Source organism: Acinonyx jubatus, chromosome X (genome assembly GCF_027475565.1).
Source record: "Acinonyx jubatus isolate Ajub_Pintada_27869175 chromosome X, VMU_Ajub_asm_v1.0, whole genome shotgun sequence".
Classification (NCBI taxonomy): Eukaryota; Metazoa; Chordata; class Mammalia; order Carnivora; family Felidae; genus Acinonyx; species Acinonyx jubatus.
In genome coordinates, this window is record NC_069389.1 from 105,886,723 (window position 1) to 105,908,694 (window position 21,972).

Genomic DNA, 21,972 nt, shown 5'->3' on the forward strand with positions numbered 1-21,972 from the left:
GCCTTCTATCTCTCAGCAAAAAACACCCTGTCACAGCCTGCAGTTGGACCCTCATCGTGGGCCTCATGGGATAACATACTGACTTTTTACTAATCTTAAACTTTCAGTTTGGCACAGGAAAAAAAAAATGAGTAGGGTGGAAGCTTTGTTTGTCTACAATGTTGAGTTCTGCCCCCAGAAACTTCTGGTAGTCCCTGATAATAGTCCTGCATGGGCGGCCTGTTATTCCCCCGCTCTGTTCATGTTCTCTTGAGAACAGCAGTAACAAAACTATGGGAGCTTTGACCACAGGGTGACAGAAGCTCAGCAAGCAAGTTGAAGGGTGGTAATTTTACCCAACTGCCTTTCTTAGAGGTCCCAGCAACAACTTCCTTTTCCCCAGTGTGAGCTGATGGCACAGTCACTTCCGATTTGGTCTCAACTGCCAGTTTTTTTCCTGTTTTTAACTGCCACCTTTGACTAGAACTGTTTTCTCGAGAAGCCTACAAATTAAAGAACAAGCAGTTGATTCAATCCATTTTAAAAAGTTAATTCCGAGGGGGAAAGTCTCACCCAAACTGGTTGTTCAGCACCATTTCATGGTAACACATGAAGGGTTCTCCTACAGCTAAAACCTGCACCCCGGAGAGCTCAAAGAAGTTACCTGACTTCATTACAAAGAGCCCAGTCTCCCAAAAGAATCTCTCCTAAGAAACTCCCCAGTCTTTGTGTTCCTAATGGCAACACAAAACTATCCTTACAAGACGGCTGGTGTGGGAAGCCGGGGCTCAGCCAACATGGAGAAGACTGGGAGTGAGGGCATGTGGGGTTCTGAGAGCCTTCCCCTTAGCTCCAAGGCCTCTAAACATCAACAGTGGAGTCCTGTGGGAATTTGGGCAGGCGGCAAAACCGGAACCAGGAGGATACGTCTTAACATTCCATCTTTTGACTCCTACCTCGACACAGGAATGAAATGTTCCCAGGCCACATTTACCTCTCTCAGTTCTAGAACCAATTGGTTACGGCAAGAGGTAATGAGCTCAATCGTTTCAGTACCTGCATGCAAATATTTCAAAGTGAGTTAGCAAACATGAGAAGAAATATTATAAGCAGGAAACCACCTAAGCAGCATCTGCTTCCACCCACCTCCTCTGTGGCTCTATTCCCCTCAGTAGCACCAGGAAGTAAAGCTAGCAAGAAAATTCGGCGGTGCCGAGTCTTAGATAGTAGTTGTTGTTACAAGTGATACTATGGTAGAGTCCTGTGCAAGCTCCCAAAGGCTTAATGCTTCTTGACAGAGAACCCATTCAACAGGTTTTTCTCATGATGCTTTGCTGGAACAACAGTGAGGCTCCAACATATGCAAGAACTATTCTGTCACGGTTTCCAATTTGATACACACAGAGAGTAAAGAGGAGTTTTGAGGTATCACACAAGCTTTTACATATTTGAAAAAAGGACCCTTGAATGTTGTACTTCCAAATATCGGTACAGAGTCTAGCAGCTTGAATCAAAATATTCCTATCACTGGATGGTGAGCTTCTAGAATTACCAAGAGCATTTCCTTCCATTTCAAATATTCAGATAAGTGAAAGAAATTCAGATAACCGGATCAATTAGCCTTGTACTTCATACATTTGTACACATTTTACATTTCAATGTAGTTATCGAATAAGGTTCAAAATGTTAAAAGTCCAAAATGTGAAACCCTACCTCTAAATTTTGTCAAGTGGAGTAAGAGGTCGAATTTAACTCAATGAGGTAACATATTTGAAGGCTCCTAGGTAATGTCTAGTACATAATAACCTGCTCCATGATTAAGTAGTTTTTAAGCAAATCATTAAATTTTTCTTAAGGTTATTTTCTGTTCAATATTGTTTTTCATTAGGTAGTATTCACCCTTCGGGGGGAAGGGTGATCCATGGTTTTATACACAGGTAATATAAAAATACTGCTTTGTTTCCAGTACCCCCTTGATGTGGCCTAATATCTTGTGGAGTACTCGTTGTTGGTAGTGGCTTTTTGGGTTGCTTTTTTAAAAAGCTTATTTATTTATTTTGAGAGAGGGAGAGTGAGGGAGGGGCAGAGAGAGAGGGGGAGAGACAGAATCCCAAGCAGGCTCTGCACTGTCAGCATGGAGCCCAATGTGGGGATCTAACCCACAAATCATGAGATCATGACCTGAGCCAAATTCGGACACTTCACGACTGAGCCACCTAGGCGCCTCTTGGGTTGTTGTTTTTTGTTTGTGTGTTTGTTTGTTTGTTTGTTTGTTGCCCCAGCCACCACACTGAACTGAAATTCTCAGGGAATGGCGCTTCCCAAGTCTGTTTCTTGGTTATTAAGCCTTAATGAAAGAGTATAGAGCATGGTTTCTCCAACCTTGGCGCAACTGCCATTTTGGACTGGGTAATCCTTTGTTGTGAGGGCTCTCTTGTGCACTGGAGTATGGTTAGCAGCATCTCTGGCCTCTACTGACTCCCAGTAGCATCCTTTTTTCCGCATTTGTGAAAACCAAAAATATCTCCAGGAGGGAAAATTGCCTCTGGTCGAGAACCATAGCCCTAATACATTATTACCTGACTATTGCCCATATAAAAGTTTGGCCATTTCCATCTACCTACACTTTAGCTATGAACCGGTCCACTCAGTAAATACTTACAAACGTGTAAAGTTAAATAGTTAATACTGAGGATATAGGAAATTGAAACTACGGATTGTAAATTTAAATTATTAAGTTTTCTTGGGCTTAAGGACACTGTCTAACTTGGAATTCCCTGACTTTGCTTAATCTCTATACAATCTTACTTTATTTATACACTTATTAAGTATTCATAGCCACTCAGGTCACATCAATCAAGCAGGTACCAAATTCAATCTGAGGCACAAGTTACACTCTATGGGACTACTAAAGAGCATAAGGTGTGGTGCCTCCCCTCAAGGAACTTATTCCATCAAGTTGGGGGAATACATGGTAACATATTATTGGACACTGGGCTGACATTTTGACGTAAAATATTCAAGTGTCCTTCTTGGTGGAGAGTAACAAAAGCACACATGAATTTCTCATCACTTTATTTCAATTAAGAAATATATATGTATATATTTATATACATATATTTATACATATTTATATGTATATTTATATATTTATTCATGAAAAAGCATAATCAAACCACAATGAACTCTATGTCACAACTCGAGTGATCTCTATCAAGCATAATAACAACAAAAGATCGTTTATTAAGTAGCAGCAGACCTAAATAGGGGCCAGAAAGTTTACTACGATCTCAAAAGCAGTGTTTTTAAGGAAATGCCTCAATAGTTCAGGTCTCAAAATTTAGCATTCAGTCTTCCACATTCTTACATAACTGGTTCAGAATGATGTCAGGGAAAGTGGCTTCTCAGATCGGCTTAATTTGCTTATTTATTAAAATTACACAACTCACTCTTAGGTACTTGCAAAATTAAAGTAACTGGAAAGAACTTAGGACACACAAATATTAACCGTGTAACCTACAGGAAAGTGAACAATTTAAAGATTTAACAAGAGCAGTGCCTGGTTGTTTAGCCAAGCATCAATAAAACATACAGTGTACCCATTATTTGCCCAGCACTATACCAACCTCAGTGAGGACTTCAAAGAAAACTCATTCATTCATTCATTCATTCATTCAACAGATACCTACTGAGGGCTTACTATGTGCCACACACTGTTCTAAGCTCTGAGGATACAGCAATCAACAAACCAGATGAACATCTTGCCCTCAGAAAACTGATATTCTACCTGAATAATTCTTATGTAAGACAAGTTGGATCTCTGGTCTCAGGGAGTAAATCATCTTGTTGGGCAGAACCAAACAAATGAAATCCATGAAAGAAGAAGAAAGAACTACAGTGTTGAGCACTGCTTCTACCAACATGCAAAAGGAGGGGTTTGAAGGAGGGTTTGGAGCAATGAGGAATGTTCCATGGGGGTGGGACTTGAGATTCAGGCCCTTGCTACCCAAAGTGTTGCCTAAGAATCACCAGTATTGGCACCCCCTGGGAAATTGTTAGCGATGCAGAATCTTGGACCTATTCCAGACTTGCTCAATCAAAATCTTCACTTTAAAAAGAATCCTAGGGAACTTCTAAGGACATTAAAGTTTAGTTGGCACTGCAGGTTTCTGGTCAGGTTGGACCATTGAGTGTGAGTTGGGCTGGTGGGGAATGGAGATTGGATTGGCCGATCACCAGGTTAGAAGTTATGAGGGCCTGGACTTGGGGAACTAGGAATAAGGAGAATGGAATTATATCCTTTATCATCTGAATGGATAAAGAAATATGATGGATATACATGCAATGGAATACTATTCAACCATGAAAAAGAAGGGAATCCTGCCATTAGTGACATAATGGATGGACCTTGAGGACTTTATGCTAAGAGAAAAGAATTCAGAGAGAGACTAAATACTGTAAGATCAAAAAAAAAAAAAAATACCAAACTTACAGAAACAGAGTGTAGACTGGTGGTTGCCAGGGGCAAGAGAGAGGGGACATAGGTGAAGGTGGTCAAAGCGTACAAACTTCCAGTTAGAAGATGAATGAGTTCGGGACGCCTGGTTGGCTCAGTCAGTTAAGCACCCGACTTCAATTTAGGTCATGATCTCACGGCTTTTCAGTTTGAGCCCCGCGTTGGGCTCTGTGCTGAAAGCTCAGAGCCTGGAGCCTGCTTCGGATTCTGTGTCTCCCTCTCTCTCTCTGCCCCTCCCCCACTCACACTCTGTCTCTCTCTCTCTCTCTCTCAAAAATAAATAAACATTAAAAAAATTATAAAAAAAGATGATGAATGCGTTCTGGGGATGCAATGTACAGCAAGGTGACTACAGTTAGCAATAATGTATTGCATACTTCACAGTTGCTAAGAGAGTAGATCTTAAAAGTTAGAGGCACTTGGGTTTGGATCTCCAGCTCTACCACTTCTTAATTGTGTGATATTTCAGTCAAATTATTTAACCCCACTGGGCCTTTTTATCATCTGTAAAACAGCAGGGCCCTTGTAAAGATTCAATCACATAACATGTATGTAGCACTTAGCAGTCCCTGACAGGAAGAAAGTGGCAGCCATTAATAACAATTACATTGATAACAATTTAAAAAATGCTCTTTTGAGAAGGGTTCGAAAGCAACAGATGGAACAAAAAAAACTTTTAGTGAGTGTCTGTTTTAGTGAGCGTTGGGTACAGAACTGTAACAACCTGCAATGTAAGGAACTTCAATCTTAAGCTGGCACTTAGATACTGCATTTTGAAATGTAATTAACCCTGGTTGATCCCCAGAAGTGCCTTCATGATGAGAGTTCGGTCATTGTTATTATTATCACTATTACTGCTGTTACCATTAGGGTGTTCTCAAAAGGGCCGGTTTCCCTGCTGGAGTGGAAGGAGCAGCGGAGACAGGGAATTGCTGGTACCACTGCTGCCTATGTGGAGCTCCATAATGCGTACTGCTAATCATCCAGTCTCCTGCTCTATGCCTCTATTATCCTCATTAATGTTTCTGCTGAGGCACTATCTGTTTTCCAATTTCTCTCTCTCTTCCACGTGCAGAACTTGGGAAGAGAAGCACCAGTCTGACCGCCCTCCACCAACCGACAGCCCAAAAGGCAGGGGAGCCTCAGGTTCAAGTCACCTGAAGCATATCTGGGGGCGGGGAATCCGGAAAGCCGGCGAGCGCCTACGGATCCGCCCGGACGCGCGGCCCCAGCCTAGGGAGACCCGGCCGCGGGAATGAGTAAGGGGTCAGCCGACTGGGCGGCTCTCCGTACCCCCGCCGTCGACTAGATCGGGGAGCCAAGAGGGACTTCCAACACGCCCCAAGTTTCATCTCAAGTCGTCTCCGAGGCTGCGTGCGCCCCAGCTTCGAACGCTTGCCTGCAACGTGGCCGCGTTTGGGACGCCCTTTCTACCCCCAGGGTCACCCAAACTCTTCCGTTCCCTCCCCAGGCCGAGCCGTGTGCCGGGTCCCCCAGCCCCCGGCTTCTCCTCTCCGCGTGCCGGGGGAGTCCGCCCCTTCGCCGGCTCCGGCCAGCCCAGCCACAGCCCCGCACCGCAAGGAGCCTCGGCGCTCCTGACACCGCCCGGCTGCAGGACGGGGGCAGGGCCAACGGCGGAACCGCCCCCAACCGCCTCCCGGGCCCGGCGGGCGGGCGGGTTGCTGGGGCGCCTCCACCTCCTCTTCCTAAAGCGGCGAGGCGCAGAAGAGCGGCATCACTCGAGCCCAGGTCCCGGCCACCGCCACACGCTGCGCCCCGCGTTCGGGAGGAGGAGCGGCGGCGGCAACAGCGGCGGGCAGGCGCCAGAAAGGTAGACTGAGTCCCGGGCAGTCGCGCAGCGAACCGCACCCCCCCCCGCCCCAGCCCGGGGCTACGAGCCACCAGCCCGGTCACCCCACTTCTGTGTGTCCTTCCAGGCCCGGGTCGAAAAGCCTGGGAGGGCCGCGAGCTACCCCCCGGAGGAGGAGCCAGTCCGAGCCCAGGGCGCCACCGCCGCAGGAGCAGTGCGGAGCAGCCGTCGCCTTCATGGCCCACTCACCGGTGGCTGTGCAAGTTCCCGGGATGCAGGTGAGGAAGCCCAGGCCGCCTCCGCCGACCACGTGACTGCCCCGGAGCCCGGTGCGCGGTCCCCAGCGACCACGGAGGCCCTGGGGCTCCCCTGAAGGCAGGGCCGGGCGCAGGGGCCAGGTGACCCGGGAGTCAGGCTCGAAGCTTTCCCGGCGTTTCGACTAGCCTGGTGCACTGCGCGGGGAGGGCCGGGAGGGACGGCGCGCGCGGCGAGGTGCGGGGGGGGAGGGCGGGGGAGCATAAAAATAGGCCAGATCCAGACACCTGCGCCTGCGGAGCGTGGTCCGGCTGGGGAGGGGGGGGGGCGTGGAGGTGGGAGGTCTTAACTCCGGAGAGATGGAGGTGTCTCGGAATTTGTGGGGTAAAACGCAAGTCGTGCGCCCCCCGCCCCCGCACACACAAGTCGGGGCGGAGCAAGACAAGGGGGTGTCGGTGGCGGCGGCATTGAATTGGCCTCTTCCTGTGTGCGTAGAGCGAAGAGCGAGGTGACTTCTTTTCCCCTTTTGGTGTTTGCTTCTTAAGGGCTAAGTTCTGTCTCGTTCCCCCACCTGGCGCAGCCCTTAGTGTGGCGTGAGAAATGCAGGGTCCGGTGTCGGAGTGGCCGAGGTGATGACTCCGCAGCCCCCTCCCCCTGCCTTTCCCACTGCACGACTGTTGCATGTGGTTAAAGGAAGCTTTTTGTCCTGGACGGGGGACTACTGCAAGGGACCCAACTTCTTATTGGAGATTTACCCAGCCCCCCCCCCCCCATTATATTTTCATTTTCTTCAAGAAGGAATAAGCTGTGTCCCTACACTTCTTATGCGGTTAAGTTTTTAAACCGGTGCATTTCAAGCTACGTGCTAAGTGTTATCCAGGTCTACTAACTTTTAAGCATTCACTTTTTTCCTTTGCCAGATATCCTAAACAACGCATTTATCAACAGATCAGAGACTAGAAACACGAAAGCCTCAATCCCTCATTATCTTCCAAAAATGTGAAAGCAGATGTTTTTCAAGTTCAGAAAAAACGTTTAGAGTGGTAAATAGACACGGTTTCTAGTAAAAGACTTTTATGTTTCTGGTAAAAGTCAAAGCGCTGTGGATCGGGGCCTCAATTTACTAACTGATGCGTGGAATTCATTTTATTTTTAAAGCAATTGGTCACATTTATGCACGGTCACAAAACAATTTTAAAAATACTTTCCCACAAAAGGACCATTTGTGTGGGGCACGTACCGAGCCTAGGACTCCTGTGCGGACTAAGCACCAGGCTTCTTCGCTGAATATAGGGCACGTCTGTGTCGAGTCCCAGGAAGTCGGTGTGTATTTAATTTAAAAAAATAAGAGAGGAAGAAAACAGGAAATGAGAAATATTAGGGCTTTTTAAAAGGTTAATCCATTCAGGCTTTACACAAAGCCTCAAACTTTTTTCTCAGGCCACCCCCCAGCCTGCCTCCCCCCTCTCCCCCAGCCGCCCTGCCCCTCACCCCATTCATTCAGCCTGCCTTTGATTGTAGCAAGAGATTAGTAGTTTGCAATACTGAGTCCAGTTTTGCTCCGTCTGATGTGGAAGGAGTGCGAAGACTTTCCCACCGTGCTCTCCTTTCCAGTGTGTGAGAGTAGTACGGCACGGTTGGCAAGTTTGCCTCTGAGGGTCTCCATGCTTCTGTCTCCATTGTGTGCGCGTGCGTCAGCAGAGCGAGTGCCTCGCGCTCGTCAAGTTTGTGATTCTGGGGAACTCTGTGCTGAGAAGAAAATGGTTTCTGGTCTTTATTCCGTTCGTCTTTATTTAATTTGTGTGGTTTCTGGCCCTTATTTGATTTGTCTTGATTTGATTTATATGGCTTTGGACCTGCTTGCTGTTCAGTATTCCTTACCGCTCCCTGCTTTGTTTACTTGTCTGAGTTCCTTATCTCTTGAATTTTTAAATCGTAATTAAGGTGGTTTAGAATGGGAATCACATCTTTTAACTTACCAGTTCTGCCTTTCACGTTACGCTTTCCCCATGTTGTGGTTGCTTTGTCCCGCATAATTTGGGGAGGGCGGTCATCTCAATATTAGCAAAGAAGAGAGGGACATTTATTTGTCACTTTCTCCATCTTAATGAAATGGTGCATTCTTAACTGCTCGTTTCCATTTTACATGTAGATGTGGTTCTTAAGCATTTGATGCAACATAAAAATTTTCCACAGTTAAAATTGTACAGTACCCTAAAAGTACATTTGACGGCAGGCAGTGTGACTCTTGAGCCTAGACTACTTTTACTATTCTTTTGTTCAAAAATCTTGCAAAAGAGATGCAGAAATACATCATCAGCTTGTAAGATTCTCCTAGACTTTTGTGCAAGAGTTAGGAGCAACTTTTAAACCCTTCGAGTGGTAAGAAAACTTGAGTTAGCCATGTGTTCTGGAAATCAGTGTATAGTATTTCCAGAAATCAGGGTGAAGTGGTGGACCGGCCCATAACTTTTTAACAGTTTATTTTAGAGCATTGTGAAGATTGATGGAAAAAAATGATTTTTCCAGAAATAAAAACAAAATTACTTTATCCACAGTGTTTTTCTCTCCCTGAGGAGAGACGTGAAGTAGAAGCCGGGCTACCTGTTCTATCACTTAAGACTTCCAGCATTCCTGACTTTCGAACAAAGAAATTTCTGTTGCCACTAGTTTAAAATAGAAAAGAAACTTGGAGTGACGAAAGAAAACCCAGGATTTGGTCCAGTTCAAACTCTTCCTTATGAATTAGTTATTCAAACTCATATTGTTGATATTTCTCAATATTGTGGTAATGAACATTTTTGCCCCATTACACCAAATGTTGAGGGTATGAATTTGTTTTGGACTTAATTTGCGCTTACCTTTGTTAGTGTATACCTAAAGGAATTTTCCATACCAGGAGCTAAACTCCTGAAAAATATTTAAGGCACAACTTAAAAAAAAGGTAATAAACCAATAAACCTGTTTCTTTCCACTCAAATATTTACTCTTTAATGATTTAAAACATTTTTTCTTTGAAGTTTTCAGTTATTAGTTATGCTGAAGTTTAAAATATTTTCCCTTCGAACCTGCATTAGTATTTAAGACAAGTATTCTAAATAGGTTGTTAAATCTTTCATAAACTGTAGGTGGGAGATGTTAAATACTGAATTGGAGTACTAAGTGGTGTTATGTTATGCTTTATGTTATGCCTCTTGTGAAAAATTTTTTCAGTTTCTATTAAAGACTTTACAAACTGGCCTTCATGTATCTTTAAGTACATCAAGGTGGTACAGTTTTTTGGTGGTTGTTATTTGAGATGTGAACTGGAAATGAAACATAAGAAGTAATGAACACATTATTGAAGACTTTTTATCTAAAGAGAGGGAAAACAGTGCCTTGCATTGGTGAACCTAGTGCCTGGGTTCTGGGAGGGATACAGAAGTACACTGCATGATCTGTAGCCCTTGAAGGTCTTAAAACGTTGTTGGGGAGTTAAATCCAGTACATGAAATATAAAATAATGCAAAAATCTGTAAGACCTTTTCTAGAATAGAAGTTTCTGACTGGAGGAGTTGAAGGCTTACAGAAGGTAAACTGACCACTAAGGATTATTGGGGTCCATATTGGGGAGCATTTCTAAGCAGGAATGTACCCTGAGCAAAAGCATGGAGACAGGGAAAGGCACACCTGCACGAGTGTGCATGCACACACAGTCTTTGAGAGTGAGAGAAAATCAGTTGGATTATGAAGAATTCCTCTAGAGAAATAATAGGAGGTAAGAGTGGAAAACGTGACTGGGTCCAGATTATGGTGGTTATTGAATGCTAAGGAAGGACTTTGGCCTTTGGACTAGTCATTGAACATTTCTGAGTAAAGGAGGCTCAATCAACGAAATTATATATAGGAAGAGAAATCTCAAGATTGGATGAATAGATGACCTGGAAGATTGAGAGTCTTGAGGCAGTTGGATCTACTGAGGCTATTTCAATGGGATGGTCATATCTGTACAGAAGCGGTGAACCTTCCATTGACTGATGGCTTTGCACATGCCCAGTACTGTGAAGAAAAAAATATGATTACCAGACTTAATACTTAGCTAATTATAGAAGGAGAAATCAAAGGTTTTATGGTGTTGAATATGAGAAACTGGAAGAATTATGGTACATATGAAAGAAATTGGAAAATCAAGGGGAAGAGCCAGATCTGGTAGGAAGTTAATGATTTCTGTTCTAGACCTGTGAGGTTTGAAGCAACAATGGGATGATGAAGTGAAAATGTAAAACAAAATGTCTATCACCTTGGTGGTGGTGATGTTTTCACAGGTGTCTGTGTATGTCCAAATTCATCAAATTATGTACATTAAATGTGTACAATTTTTTTGTATATCAATGTGCCTCATATAAGGCTGTTTAAAAAAATGTCCAAAAAAATTCGAAGGTACAGATCTGGAGCTTTAGTCATTCATCAGACACTGACTGAGCATTTACTATATGCCAGTCTCTTGAAACTAAAGGAGAGGAACCACCAAGAAGGGAGAAGTTTCTAATACACGAGAGAATATATGGAGGTGCGGGCCCTCATGAGACTGGAAGCATAAGTGGAGGATTAGCTTGTAAGAAAAAGAGGGGTGAGTTTAAGATGCATGGGAGGATGATGGGGCGCCTGGGTGGCTCAGTCAGTTAAGCTTTGGACTCGAGTTCAGCTCGGGTCATGATCTCACGGTTCCTAAGTTTGAGCCCTGTGTGGGGCTCTGCGCTGACAGTGTGGACCCTGCTTAGGATTCTCTCTCCCTCTCTCTGCCCCTCCTCCACTTAGATGCGCGCCCTCTCTCTCTCTCTCTCTCTCTCTCTCAAAATAAATAAATGAACTTAAAAAAAAAAGATGCATGGGATGATGAGAAAATGTGTCCGCACCAGGAAGGAGTGAACCTGGGGAGAATCTTTGAACTAACTCTGTTCGTGACAAAATTGGAGAGGAAATTCAGTTCAGTGCCAGAATCTAGTTTGGTGGAGTTCTTACCTCCCTTACACCCTTAGAAGGCATAATTTGAGCTTTGCAATTTGAGATGGCAAAAGGTTTGAGAGCATTGCCTTGCATTGATAAACCCAAACCCTTGTCCTTATTGGTGAGTAGTTGATACAGAGGTGTTGGATATGCTAATGATAATGGTGGAAGACCAGCTGGAACCAAATAATCAAAGAGAACTGTTAGATAGGAGAGTTGGAGGTAGTTGAAAGGTATGGGGTTAGAGGGCTAGGGCCTGTAGGGAGAGTAAACAGGAATTGGGCATGGTAGGACATGTGCCTTGAACACTAATGAAGGTCTGGAAACGGCATTTGAGGACAAAGGTCCATCTTGTACCTCCCTTGCTTGAGTCATAGAAAATGAGAGAACATAATTTAGCTGATACTTAGGAATTGTTGAACATCATGATACTGTGGGTTTTTTTTTTTATCCTGCCTTTCAATTATTCAGTGACCTTGAGCAAAATGGGGAATAATAAAAGCTGCATTTCCTTTGCTTCAATGAGATGTTATTAGGATGAATTAACCATCATCTGTGGAGTATATTTTGAGCCCCTTTGTAAAAGGTGTTGTGATGTATATGGGCAGTTCATCCTGCAAAACAATGCTCGGCTAATCACATGAAAAAACACTGTCATTATCTCATCTCTCTCCTGCTTGATAAGCCACATTTTTCTATTGAAATCCTGTCTTCCTCTCCTCCTCCCCACAACACCAGCACCATACCCAAAGTCTAGGCTCAGCTTTCCAGACTTTTCTGTTATCTGGCTCCAGTCTACAGATGTAAACTTTTTGTTATCGCTATTTCCCAGCAAGAAATCCCTTTTGTTCTACCATGCCAGTTACAATTTAGCAATCACTGACTGACCAAGTCCTACCTGATTTTTTCAAGGTCTGCAATCTTCCTTTTTCTGTGAACTTTCCCTGAGTATTCCAGGCCACAGAAATCTCTTGTATTTCTAGGCACCTATTATATCTGTTGTCAGTGGTAGGCAGTCCAGTCACACTGCCTTAGATTTTCTCTAATATACTTATCTTCCAAACTAGGTTGTATATTTTTTGAAGGCAGCGACCATGTATTTTACTTTTCTTTATACCATTAGGTATGAATTACATGTAAAAGTGTTGGCTAATAAATGCCATATAGACTAGACTAGACTCTTCTAACTTTTTTCCCATTCTGCCTGTATTGTGTAATGCTTGAATTCTTATAGGTCATGAAGGCTGATTTGTGTGCGCACAATGTAGACTTTTAACACTTACTAAAATGATTTGAATGCATTATTTGCAGCATGTCTAACAATATATACTTGTAACAAATCAGCTGTCCACACAAACTCTCATTCTCTCTCTCTCTTCTCTCTCTTTTTAAAATTTATTTATTTATTTTGAGAGAGAGAGAGAGAGAGACAGAGAGAATCCCAAGCAGGCTTGGGGCTATCAGACCAGAGCCCGACACGGGGCTCGAACTCACGAACCATGAGATCATGAGCTGAGTCAAAATCAGGAGTCGGATGCTTAAGGCCACCCAGTCAGCCACCCAGGCACCCATGAAGCTCTCATTCTCTTACTTACCAGGGCCCTTGAGAGAAAAAGGAGACTCATTGCTTTCCTGGTAACTAGAGCTGATTTCAGAAAAATTTGTGTCTTTGTCAGAAATAACTTCTTATCCCTTCCCTCTGTTTCCATCCCCACCATCCAAAAAAAGTCCAAATAAGTAAATAAAAGAAATTTTTTGCTTCTCTGTCCCAGCTGTCACATTAGGAAGAATCTGATAAAATTTTCATATTAAGGTGGTTTTGATTAATTGCTCAGTGTGTGACCTCTCCCGTGAATATTCACATTTTACAGGGAATAATGTCCAAAAAAGTTTTAAAAAGGAAATCTAGTAATGGGATTTCTGACAGCTAGATGATTATTTTTGACTGAATTGTGTCTTCTGAAAGAGTGGTTGTTTTACTCGTTTTATTTGTTGCTAGAAAATGGAGTTAGGAGAACAAAATTCACAGCAGCCAACTCCTTTTCATTTCTTATAATCAAGACCCAAAGAATTTCCACCACAGGTACATATAAAATAATGTTTCTTGGGGCACCTGGATAGCTCAGTTGCTTAAGCAGCTGACTCTTGATTTCAGCTCAGGTCATGATCTCATGGTTTGTGAATTCAAGCTCCACTTTGGGCTCTGTGCTGTCAGTTCAGAGCCTGCTTGGGATTCTCTGTCTCCCTCTCTCCCTGCCCCTCCTCTGCTCTCTCTCTTTCAAAATAAATAAACTTTAAAAAAGAAAAAGAAATAAGGGGCACCTGGGTGGCTCAGTCGGTTGTGTGGCCAACTTCAGCTCAGGTCATGATCTCGCAGTTCATGAGTTCAGTCCCCAAGTCAGGCTCTGTGCTGACAGCTCAGAGCCTGGAGCCTGCTTTGGATTCTGTGTCTCTCTCACTGTCTCCTTCCCTCAGTCATGTTCTGTCTCTCTTTCTCTCTCAAAAGTGAATAAACATTGAAAAAAATGTTTAAAACAAAGAAATAAAATAATGTCTCTGGAAAAACGCCATGAGGTAACTTTTAGAAGAACAAAAATCAATAAAATAGGCACAACTAAAATTTTCACCCTGTCTTATGTACATTTCCCATTTTGTCATCTGCCATTTTAGGCTAAGGTATTCTATGATAGGAAGGAACCACATCTTTGAATTAATACTTGAGAAAATCAAACACTTTTTTAAAAGTTTATGTATTTATTTTGAGAGAGAGAGAGAGAGGGCGTGCGCGCGCGCGCGCACACACACACACACACACACACACACACACACACACACATACACACACACACACACACACACAAGCGAGCAGGGGAGGGGCAGAGAAAGAGGCAGAGAGACAGAATCCCAAGCAGACTCCGAGCTATCAGCCCAGAGCCCCTGCATGAGGCTCAGTCTCGCAACTTGAGCTCGTATCAAGAGTCCGATGCTTAACCCAGGCTCCCCCAAATCAGACATTTTTAAAAAGATATTGACTAATTCAAGAATTCTATGAACCAGGAAAAATTATCCCATAGGAAAACGCCTTTACATTTGGATTTTAAAACATAACACATTGCTGGCCAACTCTGCCCATCATCCTCTTTGATGTCACTCCCCCAAATCCCATGTAATTCAGGCAATTTACCTGACATGCCCATTCGGAAAAGCAGGGAAACCTAGTGCAGAACTGATCCTATCCTCCTCTATTCCTGCCTGTCTCCTTGCCACCTGTCACCAGCAGGATAGAGCTGCACACCCCCTCAGCCTGTTGTGGACTTGTTCCAGCATTTCCCTGACTGCACCCTGCTGGCCTTTCTTTTTCTTCATTTATCATACCATCATGGATTAGAATGATCTGTGTCCTAAAATATCAGGTTAGTCATTGGTATGGCATAGCTTTGGCTCTTCTAGCAAAATTAGAACAGAATTGTGGTTCATACTTCCTAAGAAGTAGAGGAAGCAAAATTGTAGACAGCTTAGGTAAAGGAGTCAAAAATATTTTTTAAGTGGCTACTTTCCTCCTCTTCAGTAAAGTCACTTTGAATGGAAAGTGCTGCTAAAGAAATGAGAACTTTTTTTGTCTTTTTGTCATGAAAAACGTTTACAGAAAAAATTTTCAACCTTTCTTTGTGTTTCTGGTAACAGATTGTATGTTCTTTATGGTATTTTTCTGCCCTCTCCCTCTTTCACCTGTTTAAAAAAAAAGTAGGGAAAAGAAATCTGTAAAACCCTATCAATTTACAGTGCAAAGGGCAGAGAAAAGTAGGGTTCAAATCAGACACCATTGGATTTTTCAGTTTGTTTATTACAGAATAATAGAGTGCCTAGCTGCAGAATAACAGTTGCTTTGAATTATAGAAACAGCTTACCAGTATCAACTTAATGAAGTTGTACTGGATTTGAAATCCATACCACGCTAGATATGTTAGGGAATTTCTAAGCATACTAGTGAATTACTCTACCAGGTTTCAATAGTGCCTGGTAACACAATCCTAGGAGTGAATTTTTTGGCAGGTGGAGGAAATACTTCCAGGACATCTAGACGCATCCAGATTTTTCTTTGAAAATGCATTTTTGAGTTGCTCTGTTAGTGCCTTTTTATCCCCCTCCCCCAGCTTTCCATTAAACCATTGGCTTTGTGACATATCACTTTACAGTGTGTTATATTAAGCTAGGACTTAACTGCTTGATGCAGTACAGTATAAATAACACAGCAGAGGGTGATGGGGAAGAGATAGGCGACATAGATCTTCAGGTGGGGCCTACGTTGTTATTATAAATGCAAGAAAATTTGGGGGAGCTGAGCTCCCAAAGCCTTAGCCTCATCAGTATTGCTGCCCACTAGACCTGGGAAGGTTTCTAGACACCCTGGTCTCAATTTCCTGCTGCCTGCCTTCACTTGAAGCGGAAACACAAAAGAAACCAATCAGCAAAGCATGCACACATGCTACTAAGTATGGTGACAGAAAATAGAACTTTGACCTCTTGTGGTTAAAGAGACTACAGTCAGTGTGTCTGGCAGAGTCAGGGAAAGAAGCATTTTTCAAATGTATGCTTTTAAAGTGCTACTGACCCCATGGGAAGAACAGTTAGCAAAACTCATTAATTAGGCTCCTGTTTGTTTCTGTGGTTTCAGTTCAAATCCTTTGTTTGAACTTAACCCGGAGCCTTCCTGTGTGTTAGTCAGTAAATGGTAGATAGTATAGTGGACTTTCCCAGGTTGGACAATGGTGATCCAGGTTTAATGTTTTTACACACTTCTTCGTGAAACGCGACTGGGTGTGACTGAAGCTCGACAGTTGTCAGCAGCAAAGTTTGGAACGCTTACTTTGTGTAGGAGATGGTGCTTGAAGCCTATCTTCGAGGTACAAAAAAGTATAAAAAGGAGTCCCTGACCTCAAGAAATTTATGCTGTACCTGGAGAGACCGGGCACTTACACGTTTAGAAATCTAACAACGCAGAGCGGTTGTGATGAATCCCAAATGAGATAGAAACTGACATAGGAGCATTCAGAGGAAGACCAGATCGAGGAAGGGAACAGTCATTCATAGGATACCTTTAAAGGAGAGTGAGAGACACGCAAGGGAAAAAGGAAAAGGGATACACACCACGTTCCCTGTATAACAGATATTCAAGGTAGATGTTCACTGGCATGAACTCTTAGGGCTAAATGATAAAGTCCTTGAATGCCAGACTGACAGTTATTTTTTTTTTCAACTCCACAACAAGGACTTTTTCTGCAAGAAAGTAAACTGATGAAAGCAGTGGTTTGTTTGATTTTTGCGATGGGAAAATTGCATTAAGCTTCCAACCCTACAGGCTGGGTTGGAGAAGGGGAAGACTAGATATAATAAGCAGACACTGAAATAGCCCAGGCTTTAGTTAACAAGGGTTTGATTTAGGGCAGTGATGGTCCAACTTGCGCGTGCATCAGAACCACCTGGAGGGTTTGTTAAAGCACAGACTGCCAGGCCCCATCTCCAGAATTTCTGATTCAGTAGGTCTGCTCTGGGGCCCGTGTATTTGCATGTCTAATTGGATATGGAAAGAAGAGAAACATGGAAAAAGCTGAATTCATCTTTGTGTTAAGTTCTACAGCTTCCAAAATCTCACGGCCACCCATCACTTCCGTTTTCCTTTATCCAAATAGGTAGGTTTGGCAACTTAGTAAATGCTCTTATCTTCAAATGCAAGTACTTTTATCAACAACGTGAAGTCTGTTTGTGCTTATAGTTGTGAAAATGCAACTTGGCTGAAGTGGAATAAAATGTCAGTATACCATATGTCAGCAAGTGGCAATATTTCCCCCCAAAGTTTGGCATTTTTCAGAATTTTGATGCATCTCATCAATTTTTATTGTTCAGAATCCCTTTTTCCACCCTGCTGTTAACTCTCACCCCCCAAAATTGCTGGACTTAACTCTGGGCTGCTGTTATGTCAAAAATCGCAAATTCACAGTAATGATAGTCCAAAGCCAACTTGTGTTTACATATGTAAATTCCTGGAGGGGAGAGAAAGTTACTTCTGAATCTTTAAGGAAATATCAAATCACTTCCTAAATGGCCTTTCTGGCTCCAAATTTTGCTCCCTAAAATAGTCCCTGTACCTGTCAGATCAACATACTACCATTTGGCAACAGGTACCATGTAGGAAAGCTCGGAGGTTGGGTCAAAGGATAAGGACTGAAAATTGAAGAAGCACATAGGGCCTACTTAATGAGTTTGCCCACACCAAACAATGTGAGCGAACTTGATTATTCACCTCATTCACCAGCCTTGGATCCAAATCACCTTTCAATTTCTAAAATGAAAACACAACCAACAAAAACAAAATTATCCTTCAGAATCCAAGATTTGCCCCCAATGAGGATGTTCAAAAGGGTGTACAGAAATATACATCGAAACACATTTAAAGCGATTATCAGAGAATAAATTTCGTGGGTCCATAGGTAACTTGCTCCCCCTTTAGGGAATTCGGTTTCGGGTAAAAATCCTGATATTTTTACCTTATATTTCACACCTTTTATGTGGTAGCTGTCTCTTTTCCAGGATACTAAATTACTCTTGTGACCCATTTTTTCATAATTCTCGGTGGTAGATTAACTTTTTGTTGAAAGAAATTGATACGGGGTGTACAGGCACTTGCAATGTATATTGTGCAGAAAGTCTATTTTGTGTTCGAAAACACTTTTACTCTATTCAAGAAAATAAGGCTCAACATTTGCCACAGTTTTTAATCAGTGGTACCAATTTTAGATATAACTGTTTTTAAAACATAGCAAAGTGCATTTTTGAAATAAAAATGGGTAAATGATAGGGTAATCACTAAGTTCAAGAAGCAGAAAATTATTGTTTGGCAATATCATTTAAGAAGGTCTGCGTATGGGGTGCCTGGCTGGCTCAGTCAGTAGAGCGTGTGACTCTTAATCTCAGGGTTGAAAGTTTGAGCCCCACGTTGGGTGTAGAGATTACTTAAAATCTTGAAGGAAAAAAAAGAGTCTCTGTATATAAGAGGAACGAGTAAAATATGTATAATTTACGTGCTCAGTAAACATTATGGTATCTATTGATTTGCTAAATATTTTTATTAGATAGAAAATATAGAGACTTATTTACCACCTTTAAAAATATTTATTCTAAGGTAAATACATATGGAAATGCATATGTATATATGTGTGAAACCAAAATAGGGTTATCAAGATTTAACACCTGTTGTATTTTTATCAGGGCCAGCTCTTTCTGCCTTTAGTACTTAAACTATTATTATTCCTGAAGAAATTGGTCTCACAGCAGTCCATTCCATACAGGATACAGATCCTGGGAAATGACTTTTAATGAAATTCAGTACCAATGTTAAGCTGTTTTAGTGAATTAGAATTGAACTTTACAAAGGATTATATTTATCAAGATTCTCAATTCTCTGCCTAATTTCTCCCATAGAATAGTTTTACAGAGCATCATTGCATTGAAGGAATTGCTTTGGATAAATATAAATTGGTTTACCTGTGAGTAAAATCACAGGCATGTGGGTAGTATACAAATGATTTCTGCTTAACAGAAACTTGTGATCATTTGTGTCTAAGCTCTTACTTTGAAACTAAAATTGCTATAAGTACTTTACACTGTAGATTCTGAGGCGATGGGGAATGGAGGAGACAGGGCATTGGATTCTGTTTCAGTCTTGTACCCAGAGAGCTGCCTTTTTAAAAAAAAAAAAAAAAACTATTTATCTCTTCATGAAAAATGGTGACTGTCACTGAAAGATCTTTTTTCACTCTGTCACAGGCTTCCCAAAGGGCACATAAAATGAAAACGTGGGATTTGACTAGTTAAATAATAAATCAATTTTGAGGTTTTAGCATAGGTGACACCTCCATGGTCGTCTTTTTGGACTGTGATTTCTGGTAATAGCAAGTGGAAAAAAAAAAAAACTATTACCGCTGTTGCTATGGATCTTCTATCTGCTGAGGTTCGGGCATCGTTTTGGAGGCTGCAGTGTAAACCCTGTTTAGGGAAGGTAGAATTTCATAATACCAGAGGATTACTGCTGCCTCATGAGCAAACAGAAAATGTAGGTGAGGGAAAAGGTTTTGGACTCTGGAAGAAGAGAAAGACAGTGTTTCCAAGGAAGGGGAAAAAGTAGCCTCTTGCTTTTAAGATTGAGAATTCTCTGTATATTTTTTTTAGAATGGGAAATTTCTCTACTTTCTGCAGAGAGGAGAAAAAGCTAACAGAACAGGAAATTGGGGAGGTAATAGTAATTCATTTCTTTCTTGTTGTTTATGACTTCTGTGATAAAAGTTACATTTACATAATTGATTTGTTGTGGCAAGAAAACGCCTATGAGTAGTCTTTCAGGTCGGGAGAAAGCTTGTGGAAGATCTGGGGGAAGAGCTGACATCATAGGGATGGTGATTTCAGCTGCTTTTCTGTTTAAGATGAGCAATTTTTTGATGGCATGTGTACTGAGCCAATAAATTGTTTCTAGACACTTGGAGTCGTTTTGAGTGGCCTTTTTTTTTCCCTCTGTAGGCAAAATGAATACTTTTCATTAACAAGGAAAAGCGCTAGATTATCAGTGGATTATATTTGGCTAATTTGGACTATTATTTGGTCAGGGGAAGGGGAGAAGCTAAAGAGAAGTTATCTTTATTTCAAATGACTGGACTTATTATTGTTACTTTTCCAGTACGTTCTGGCCATAAAAGTCTCTTTCAGGGAATGATTAAAACAGTTCTTTGGAGCATTGCAAGGCTGAGTAGCATCTCAGATTTACTTGAAAATAAGTTTGCTTAATGACTTTTTAGCACCATTTGATTTATGTCTTGGCTGAGAGAAGAGTTCTAAGTAGCATGTAATCCAATTGCTTTTTTCTAAGAACACTGATGGGTACTGAATACTGTATTACTCTATTGTTGGCTTTTAACTTTTCAGTAGTGTAAAAGGTATAAAGGTCTTCATACCTGAAAAACGAAGATCATTTTCAGCCCACGGCTTGCAGGCCCCTGCCTACACTGAGTCTTTCACCCACGTGCCCTGGCATGTGTATGTTTGGATGGCAGTGTGTCAGGCAGTTATAGTGTAAGTACGATCCTGATTGAAAGATGAAGCACAGTTTGAGATGATCTTTCAAAAACCCTAACTGGAAAGATGATCTGTATATTGTGAAAGAATATTTTTATTTCATACAGACGAGTGGTGCCAGAGCTTGAGGATTTAATTATTTTTTTCCTAGTAGGACACTAAATCATTTCTTCCTAGCTATTAGAATGAAGAATGTGGCATATTCTGTTCCTCTATGCTATGGAATAATGCCTGCGTGCATCTCCTCAAATGTGAGGTGATGAGATTATAGCGGGTAACCCTTAAGCTCTGAAACTGAATTTTGGGGATTCTGCTCAGGGGTCTGGACTAGGCTATTATTTACAGAAGATGAGGCGTACATACCTATGTATGCATGCAAGGGATCAGGTACCTATTCCAAACCGATTTTGAATTAGATGTAATTAATTTTCTGAGGCAATTAATGTGTAGCAATTTTTCTATGTGTAATGAAGTTTCCAAGAGGAGGTAGTAAGGCTGTAATGTTTGGCCTATGCCTTGAACAAAAGCTTCTGGAAATTTTGGATTTTAACTTCTCCATAGTTAAATAGTTTTGAATGCCTGTGTTTTTTGAAAATAATAATGATGCCCTTTTTCCAGCAGTAATTTTGGACCTTTGTGAATCTAATGCAGCCTTTCTCAACCACAGTTGTCATCTGAACCACAAAACAGAGAAAAATGATTTAAGTTCATGTTTCCTCAAACTAAGACCATTCTAGATCTAGGAGAGTGGAGTTTATTTATTGCATACAGTGGATTCCTTCAACCAGCAGTCAGCGAACTATAGCCAAGGGCCAATTCCCGCCTGCAGCCTGTTTGTATGGAGCCTGCATGCTAGAAATAGTTTTTACATTTTTAAGGAGTCATTAAAAAGGAAGAAGTATATGTGACAGAGACCACAAACTGTACCTGGCCCACAAAGCCTAAGACATTTAACCATGTGGCCCTTTACAGAACAGTTTGCTGACCACTGTCTTCGGGTATGGAATCACATTACATTGAGAATTGCTAATCCAAATAAAGGAAACGTTTTATAATATTTGCTCTGAGGTTAGCGATACAGGAAGATAATAGAAAAGTTTCTCTTTATTAAAGTGACTTGCATATTGGTCCCATTACTGTAATGCTAAATAGATAGACATTTTTGTTCTCTAGACATAAACTTTAGTGGTTGAATTATATGGAAAATTGCGTTGGTAATGATAATGTGATAAACTGTGTGTGTGTCTGCACACAGGTACATTTTAATATTTTTCTTAGTTTCTAGAACAAGAAAATAAAAGTG

The 21,972-nt window shown here is 41.9% G+C and overlaps 1 protein-coding gene across 1 annotated transcript in view; it reads left to right on the top strand.

The window, feature by feature from the left end:
• The first annotated feature begins 6,144 nt into the window (after positions 1-6,144).
• The window catches only part of STK26 (serine/threonine kinase 26), a 54,275-nt gene continuing 38,447 nt past the window's right edge, over positions 6,145-21,972 (top strand). The window contains exons 1-2 of the mRNA XM_027054410.2: positions 6,145-6,326; positions 6,433-6,583. Coding sequence (XP_026910211.1) covers positions 6,542-6,583 — 42 coding nt within the window. The 5' untranslated portion in view covers positions 6,145-6,326; positions 6,433-6,541. The remainder of the gene's footprint in view (positions 6,327-6,432; positions 6,584-21,972) is intronic.